Genomic DNA, 9,155 nt, shown 5'->3' with positions numbered 1-9,155 from the left:
TGCTGTGTTCTAGGTACAGCACCAGCTCTTGAGGTACAAGTGACAAAAACCACACACAGTCTAGTGGGGGAGGCAGGACCAAGAACACTCACTCAGGTGAATGTGACTGTGCATGTGCCCAGGGAGTACGGCCTCCTCGGAGTAAAGCGCTTTAGCTCAGTGCCTGGAGCAGGCAAAACATTCACTTGTGTGATATAAAGGTCAGCTGCCATCATAACAGATACTATGTTTTTTGGGTTTTTTTTCTTTTTGGCTGCACTGGGTCTTCGTTGCTTTTTCTTAGACTTTCTCTGTTTGTGGTGATCTGAGGCTGCTCTCCAGTTGCAGTGTGTGGGCTTCTCGCTGTGGTGGCTTCTCTTGTCACAGAGCATGGACTCCAAGGTCGCGGGCTCCAGTAGTTGCAGCTCCCGGGCTCTAGAGCACAGGCTCAGTAGTTGTGGCACACGAGCTTAGTTGCTCCGTGGCATGTGGAATCTTCCTGGACCAGAGAGCAAACCCATGTTCCCTGCATTGGCAGGCGGATTTCTCTCCACTGCACCACCAGGGATGTCCCAGATATTATACTGTTGTTTAGAAAATGAGGACACTATGGGTAACCTGCTCAAAGCCATGCCTCTCGGAAGCATGGAGATGTGGGAGGTGAGAGAGAAGAGTGAGTAGTGGAGAACTAACTGGGTTCGAGCAGGAAGTGTCCTTGGACCACTGCCCAAGGACAACGCTGTGCCAGCCTTTCTCCTGACTTCTACAGGATTGCAGGTGCCTGCAAGGTAACCTTCATTGTGCAGTTGACTTTCTCTGGGCAGAGATCTAGCTAAAGCCAGTCTGTGCCTGTCTGGATGGGCTCCTGGCTTCAGACATGTCAGTCTTGATCCCTGCCTATACTGAGTCCCCAGACTGATAGGCGAGACCAACATACAGAGGGCCTCAACCTGAAGATGCCGCTGCCTCTCCTTACCTCAGGGTCTTGGCACTTGTTACTTCTGCTGGAACATGCTCTTTTTCACCCAAGTTTTTTTTTTTTTTTTTCATTTGGCTTCTCTGGGTCTTAGTTGTGGCACGTGGGATCTAGTTCCCCAAACAGGGATCAAACCTGGGCCTGCTGTGTTGGGACTGCAGACTTAATCACTGGACCACCAGGGAAATCTCTTCCCCCAAGATTTTTGATCCTCCCTTGGCCACTGCCATCTAGTCATTCAGGACTCAGTTTAGACCCCCCACCCTCCTCCAGAGAGGCCTTCTCTGACCACTCCACCTATATCAGTCCACTGGTATTCTTTACCACCTGTCTAGGACTTACTCTCTTCAAAACCCCATCATGTCTGAAATTGTCTTGCTTCTTATTCTCTTTGCTTCTCTCTAGGACTGTGTTTCTCAACCTTACTTTCTCTTCACCACTCCCTGCTAAGGAGTCTTTTTAGACATGTTTATCTTAATTGCCCTGGCATAAGTTTGAATACCACAGCTGTACTGTGTATCTCTTGCTATGCTATGTCCTCACCCCACCCCCATGGAGAATGCATGGACTAGAACATAAGCTCTGTGAGAGCAGGGACCTTCTTTGTCGTGTTCAGTGCTGGGCCCAAGGCATGGTAGACACCGAGTAGTTATGGTATGAACGAAGGTCCAGAATCTCTGGGAGCACAAAGGAGATGTTCCTGCTGGAGTTGAAGGAAGGATAAGTAGGGAAGTCTTGGAAGACAGGACTCCAAAGTGGTCACATAAGCTGGGTAGAATTGGCTGACTAAGGAAGGCGGAGGTGGGGAGGGTTACCAGTTAGAGGGCTCAGAGCTGGCCAAGGCTCAGGGGCCTGAAGCACTCTGGACTGTGGGGCTGCGGCCGTCCCACGCAGGTGGCCGGGACTGCTGCAGGCAGGACCTTGAAAGTGGTCCCAGCCTTACTTGTCCTGGGGACCCTGGTTCTTGTCTCACCACTCTGAAGGGCCCCAATACTAGATGGTAGAGTCCAAGCTCCCACGAACTGGCTCTTTGAAACTATAGAGTGAGTGAGTAGGTGGGCCTTGTTGACTTGTGGGTCTCTAACCTAGGAGTCCACGGTTCTCCCATGGAGGTCATTAGCTGCCACCTATCCCCAGTGGTCCTGAAAACCCCTACATGGATCCCATGGTAGCGGTCACAGCTACAAAGAGAAGCTTACCCCACTTTACCCTGCCCCACACTGAGAATGCACATAGTCCCTTAGGCTGGGTCTCCTGAAAGCCTCTGGGACATCAGAGACTGACCTCCCTGCCACCTACCTTACATCCGACCCCCTGTCTACCATGGCAGCTCTGGCTCAAACCAGTGGGAGCCACTAAGGAGCAGTGGGGGCTTATCTCTGCTTTTCCAGACCAGGGCAGCTCCACAATCCTGTTTGTTTATCCAGAGCAGCCGCCTGCTGAGAAAATGGCTGTGTTTGTTTCCAAGTGTGTCGTGTGAACCGTGGGCTAAATATACCCACACCACTGCCTCCCCGGCACCCGCCCTGGAACAGCACGCCCCGTTTTGCTCCTGCTCTCTCTGTGAAAGCAATCCCCAGGATCCTCTCCCCCTCCCTAGGAGGAGCTTCTGAAATGGAAATGAAGGTTGTCCAAACGCTTGAATGCACGGGTGGGGGCTGGGCCGATCAGAGACTTGTCTCCGTGGCACCGACAGGAGAATGTTCCCTCCATCCTGGAATGACTGTTCCTGGACAGTGAGTGCTTTGTGCCCTTGCAGGGACGGGGCCTGTTTACTCCAGCTCAGCCCAGAGCTGAAAATTTCCTGTGGCTGCCAGCCTTCTACTTCAGGAAAGTTCCCATCGAGGGAGCCAGGCCTCTCCCACTTTGGCTGCAGCCCAGTGTCCCTGGTTTCTTGTGGGACATTTGGCCCCTTGGGAGAATTTCTGGCCATGGCTCCCTCTCCCATGCTCCTCACAGCCCAGGACTCTCCCTCATCACAGATCAGTCTTTTTTGTGACTTCACCTGGAGCCTCCTTCACTTAGGACCAGAAAAATTTCAATTCCTGTAAGAATTTTCTGGTCCAACAAGAAACCCATGGAGGCTAAGCAGGATGAAGACCAAAGCGTAAGGTTGCTGGCTGCCGCCACTGCCCTTCTCTTACCAGGTCCAAGGCCCCCTCCACCCCAGCCCCCACATAGGGAATAGTCCTGCTGTAGCAGCACCCCTTGTGGCTCAGCTGGTAAAGAATCCCCCTGCAATGCAGAAGACCTGGGTTGGGCGGATCCCCTGGAGAAGGGAAAGGCTACCCACTCCAGTATTCTGGCCTAGAGAAGTCCATGGACTGCATAGTCCATGGGGTCGCAGAGTCAGACACAACTGAGCGACTTTCACTTTCACAGCAACACCCAGGTTGGGGCTAGGCAGTCCTGGGCTTTGATCCTGGCTCTGCCCCCTGTTAGCTGAGTTACCCCAGGCAAGGTCTTTCTGACTCTATACCTCAGTTGTTTCATCTGTGACATGGGGCTCAGATCGCTACATCTGAGGATTCTGATGAAGGTGAAGGGGATGACAGTGTCTGGAACTTAGGAGGCATGTAAAACCTTTGTTCTCCTCATGTATTTATTGATCACTGACTCTGTGCCAGACACTGTTTTGGGTTCTGGGTATATAGAAACAGAACAGCCTCTATGCCTCGTCAAGCCATGACTACTGCAGGAGATCAGTTAAAGCAAAGACCCAAAAGGGCAGGCTCTGCTTCCAGAAAGTGCTAAGAAGAAAAATAGAGCAAGGTGAGGGGATAGGTAGCAAGAGATCAGGGTACGGGGCACCATATTAGACAAGGTGGCCAGGGAAGGCATCCCGGAGGAGATGGCATTTGAACAGAGTTAGGAGTGAAATGAGGGAGCCTGGGGTCGAGTGCTCCAGGCCACAAGGGCAGTAGGTCCTGAGCTCAGCAGATGTTGCAGCGACAGCAGGGAGGCCAGTCAGCTAGAGTAGAGTGTGCAGTGCAGAGGGGCTGGGGCCGGCTGGACCTCACTGGCCTTGGTGAGGACTCCATTGATGGAGAGCCTTGGAGAGCTTGAGAGCGTGGAGTGACAGTGGTGGGGTTTTCCCCACCTGCCCGCCTTCCCTTCCCAATGCCTTTTCCCCTTTCTAGAAGGACTCTGGCTCACGCATCACTGCTGCCTCCCTAATGGCTTAATAAATATAGAGGATTCTTTGAGTCAGGTTGTCAGTTTGTCAGTTCGGTGTGTATGACCCTCTGCTAGGTACCAGGGACATGAACGGACATGACACTGTCATTCTGAGTGCAAGGAAAAGCTGTTGGTGTGCCACACTCTGACCTGTGTTTTAAAAAATCTTGGCATGGAGTGAGGGGATGTCGTCAAGACTAGAAGTAGGGCCCAGCAGATATCGTAGTGAGCAGACTGTCCAGGTGGGACGTGGAGCCAACCAGAAATGGCAGGCGCAGTCTGAGGGGCCCACCCCATGGCTCAGCCACTCCCACCCAGGTAGTGTGGGCCCATGGTGTGAGTTCGTGGTGGAGAAGCGAGAACACAGTCTCTGGAACCAGCCAGTGGTCTATTCCCTCCCTGGGCAGTCAAAGCACACTGATCCTAGGTGCCAGACACCAGCTTTAGATTCTGGTTCCTCCACAAAGCTGGGTGACCTGATGAAGTTCCTCTGCACTCAGAGGCCAGGCTTCCTGGTCTGCCAGTGGGGAGAGACAGCCCGCACTGCAGCATTGTTGAGAGGATTAAAGGACAAATGGGGTGCAAGGTGCCCTCATTAAAGGGTGCTCCAAGCTCCCCTCTGCCTGCCCCACAGATTGGTCCCACCCTAGGCTGGGTCATTCAGCCCACAGCCCCTCCTCCGTGGTATCACGTGCTTCCCTCCTGACTAGCTTCGGGGCAGAGGACTGTTGCTCACCTCCTCCTGGGCCCCGGGTCATGCCCCCTGGGGTGGGGGACAGGGCCTCATGGACCCCATCTCAGTCCTGCACTGCTGTTACCCTCTCTACTCTGCCCTGTTCTGCCCACTCATCAGCCTGCCCTGGTCAGAGGCTCCCTCCAGACCTGCCCTGCCCTGGAATCACTCTGGGAGTTTCCCCTGTCTCTTTTCTCTCCCTTCCTCCCTCTCTCCCTCCTTTGCAGCAGTGGAAAGGCTGAGGCCTGATAGTTCTGCACTGCCCTCAGGCTCAACTCCAGCTTCCTCCAAGCTTCCAGACCACAGGTGGTCCAGCTCTCACTCACCCCTCCAGGCTCATCTCCTCCTCTCTTGTCCTCTCCTGCTCCAGCCCCTTGGCCTCCCTCAGTTCCCTGCCCATCTCTTTCCCATCTCAGGTTCTGAAGGACCACTTCCTAGCTGGCTGACCTTGGACAGAACTCTTCCCCCACTTTTCACCTGTTTTCTCAGCAATAAAATGGGTTGGTTACCCCCAGCTGAGGGTCAGGAAGAAGGGCAGCCCTTAACCCTTTATCTGGCCCAGAGAGGGCATGGACAGCTACAGTTTTTCAGCTCAGCAAGGTCATCACATGCCGACCACCCCCTTTGTCCCAGCCACATTCCTTTTTGAGAACTCAGACAGTTCCGTCTCTTCTCTCTCCCTGCAGGACACTTTTGTGGAACTCTACGGGAACAATGCAGCAGCCGAGAGCCGGAAGGGCCAGGAGCGCTTCAACCGCTGGTTCCTGACGGGCATGACTGTGGCTGGTGTGGTTCTGCTGGGCTCACTCTTCAGTCGAAAATGACCAGACACTGACCACCCACTCACCCACACACCCCCGTCCTGCCCCCACCACATCTCTCCGTCCAGCCACCATTGCCACCAGGAGAACCACTCCATGGAGCCCACAGCCACCCACACATCACAGCGTTGGGCCTTGACTTGGTCCCCCACAATTAGTTTTCTAGAATTGACATGCTTCTGTGAGAGCCGCCTTCCTCAGTTCTCGTGGTGTCAAAACCCACAAAATTCCCTAGAATCTGCCCCAATGGAAGCTAACAGGTGTGGGGGATTGTGACTAGGGGCCGGAGTGCCCCACCTGATTGGTGGGTCCCCTTCCGCATTTAGGGTCCCTGAGCATGCTTTCTTGCCAGGGAGCTGGAAAGTTTTCTGACCCTTTTTCCCAGAAAGAGAGACAATAGATTGCCTTCATTTTGATGTCTGTGGCCTCAGACTTGGTAATTTCCGGTCTCCCCCTTCCTCCCGGCCCTGGGCTCCCCGTTCATCCATCCCCACCCTCCAAGAGCCACTTAGGGCCCACTTCTGACTAATTAGGGATTCAGGATGCTTGGGATAAAGAAATAAGGACCAGGACCCCCTCCCCACCTCTGACCCAGCCAGAGTCCCTCCCTCCAATCCCAGTGTCCTCTGGAGGCCTCTGGCTAGAGGCCGGCCTCACCCGAGATGGAGGGACTGTAGCTGCAGGAAGCACCCCATGCCAAAGCTGGGGTGGCCTTGCAGTTTAGCACCACCCCAGTTCTTCCCCTTCCCTGGCTCCATGACCATGAGTGAGGGACCAACTGGGCCTGAGATAGGTGCCGCAGAGCTGTTTATGGCCTCAGCTGCCTCACTTCCTGCAAGAAGATAAGCCTGTGGCATCTTTGCCTCGGGCTGCTGCCCATGGGGTTCAGGGGCCTCGGCCCAGAGGTGAGGGGGAGCTACAGGGAGCAGCTGTGGGAGCCCTAGGGTCTTCCTACCTCAGGCAGGAAGGGCAGGAAGGAGAGCCTTGTGCGTGGGGTGGAGCTGGGAGTGGCCGGAGGGGCCAGCCCTGCCTGGCCTGAACAATTTGTGCCCCACCCCCATTCAGCCTGAGCAGCCGGGCTGCCAAGGTCAGGATGGCCTGGCCGGGAGCTCTTCTGACCTCCCTCTCTCTCCTCTGCTCTACCTATGGCCTGTCTCATCCCTGGGGGTCCAGGCCTAGCCCCGGCCACCCCGGGCTCTCTGCTGTACATATTTGAAACTAGTTTTTATTCCTTGTGAAGATGATATACTATTTTTGTTAAGCGTGTCTGTATTTATGTGTGAGGAGCTGCTGGCTTGCAGTGCGTGTGCACGTGGAGAGCTGGTGCCCAGAGATCGAACAGCCTGATGCTCCCTGCACCCCCCCACCCCACCCCCCGCCCTGGTCTGGGAAAGCCAGCCGGAGGTCCTGGCTCCTGAGAGGCACCTGTCCCTCCCCCAGCCCCCACCCCACACTTTTTCCAGCTCTTTGAAATAGTCTGTGTGAAAGTGAAGGTGCAGTTCAGTAATAAAATGTGTTCTTCGTGAGCAAAGGGCCTGGGCTCTTGTGTGCTCCAGGAGGGGACGCTTGGCTGGCAGAAGAGGTGCAGGAGACCTGGGTACCTGTGCTGACTCTGCTGCCCTAACCTTGGACAAGTCCCTTCTTCCTCTCTCTGGGCCTGAATTTCTCCACCTGTACACTGGGTTTTTATTGAGCACCTGCTATGTACTGGGTACTGGGACTATGTGTGAACATGACAGACAGTCCCTGCCCTCAAGAGTTGATATTCTAGTGGGAGAAACAATCAAGTGGCCACTTGGCAAGTGTTGACTGACCCCTGCTCTGTGTAGGCACAATCCTGAAAGAAAGTGAAAGTGTTAGTTTTGCTCAGTTATGCCCAACTCTTTACAACTCCATGGACTATAGACTGCCAGGCTCCTCTGTCCATGGAATTCTCCAGGCAAGAATACTGGAGTGGGTTGCCATTCTCTTCTCCAGGGGATCTTCCTGACCCAGGGATTGAACCCAGGTCTCCTGCACTGTAGGCAGATTCTCTACTGTCTCAGGCACCAGGCAATCCTAGCCCTAGGCCCTGGGAATTCAGAGAACAAAGCCCTTTCCTTTATGGAGCTTCCATTCTGGTCCGGGAGACAGGGAGATGAATATAAGGATGGCTCTGACTGTTGCAGGGCAAAGGTGGAAACAGAATGACTCTGAGGAAGCATGGCAAGACATGAAAGACCTAGTGGGGAAGGAGATAAGAAGGGGTCAGAAACCCAGATAACATTTTAAAGATAATCCCACAAGATCAGCTGATGGATTGGAGAGAGCTCTAGAGAGAAAGGAACCATGGGTGATTCAAGGTTTTGAAATAGTGATACCCATTATAATTCCAAAGTGAAGCACCCTTCGCTGAGGCCAAGAAGTTCATAGTGAATGCTCTAACAGCATTTAATATGGAACTTGAGCTTGTCTGGGAGTCAGGGAGGGCTCCCTGGAAGAAGTGATATCAGAACCAGAGCCTGAAGAGTCTGTAAGAGTTCTCCAAAAGAAGTGGGGAGGCAGGAAGAGTGGTCCTGGTGAAGAAGCAAATGCACAGGACAAGCAAGAATTTTCTTCAGGCTGAAGGAAAGTTGGTGTGTCTGGGGGCTCCTGGGTCAATAAGATGCTAGAGAGGTGGGATGGGGAGGAGGGGACTGGATTTGATCCTGAGGGCAGTGAGAGCCAGAGGAAGGTTGTCAGGGAGTGATACACCACTTAGACCCCAAAGCGCCCTCTGGCTGCTATGTGAAGAAGGCTCTGGAGGGAGAGCAGAATGGAGAAGCCATGGCTCGGTTAAGCTCCAGTTCTGAGGGTGGTCAGCCAGGTGTGTATCCTGGGTCGCCATTCCTGGTCTTTGGTCAAGTAACCTTGTCTATGTCCTAGCTTTCCCATCTGTGAAATGGGTAGGATTGCAGTACCCATCTCAAGCAATAGTGGTCAAAATTGAATGAGAGATAACCCAACAAAACTTGGGTGAAGTGAAAGTTGAGGGGGGATGCAGCGATGACCCTGCATCAAGAAGACCCTCAAAAGGAAGAAGGAGGTGCTCAGGGAGTTCAACGTGGCTGTGGCCGGAGATCCGGGAAGAGTCTGGAAAAAGAAGCAGGACTCCAGAGGCAGGCCCTTCAGCTGGGGAGGCGGGCTCTCCAGCTGGGGCGGGGGGGGGGGGAGCAGAAGGCGGGACCTGCCACGGGCGCTCCTCCCCGTCTGCTTTCAGGAGCGAGCTTGACTGCCCCCTGGTGGCCAGGGGTTTCCACCTGAAAGCCACTCCCACCCCAGATGCCTGCTCCTAGTGCTCCTGACTGGCCAGCTTTCCACTGTGTCCCCCATCTTCTGCCACATTCACCAGAAGGACGTCTACACTTCCAACCTTTAGGTCCCGGATTCACAGCTTTTCACGCCTCCTGGCTCAGGGTCACCATTCTCCAAAGCCTCCAGGCTTCTATAT

General features: G+C 54.1%; 1 protein-coding gene across 17 annotated transcripts in view; it reads left to right on the top strand.

The window, feature by feature from the left end:
* The window catches only part of BCL2L1 (BCL2 like 1), a 50,465-nt gene extending 43,248 nt beyond the window's left edge, over positions 1-7,217 (top strand). For all 17 annotated transcript variants that reach the window (XM_081559532.1, XM_081559538.1, XM_081559526.1 and 14 more), the window contains one exon: positions 5,552-7,217. In XM_081559532.1, the coding sequence (XP_081415658.1) occupies positions 5,552-5,689 (138 nt within the window). In that variant the 3' untranslated portion in view covers positions 5,690-7,217. The remainder of the gene's footprint in view (positions 1-5,551) is intronic.
* The last annotated feature ends 1,938 nt before the right edge of the window (positions 7,218-9,155 follow it).

This window comes from Giraffa tippelskirchi, chromosome 13, assembly GCF_054371585.1.
Source record: "Giraffa tippelskirchi isolate mGirTip1 chromosome 13, T2T-mGirTip1v1.2.pri, whole genome shotgun sequence".
Classification (NCBI taxonomy): Eukaryota; Metazoa; Chordata; class Mammalia; order Artiodactyla; family Giraffidae; genus Giraffa; species Giraffa tippelskirchi.
The sequence above is the reverse complement of the archived record's forward strand: the minus strand, read 5'-3'. Positions and strand labels throughout refer to the sequence as shown.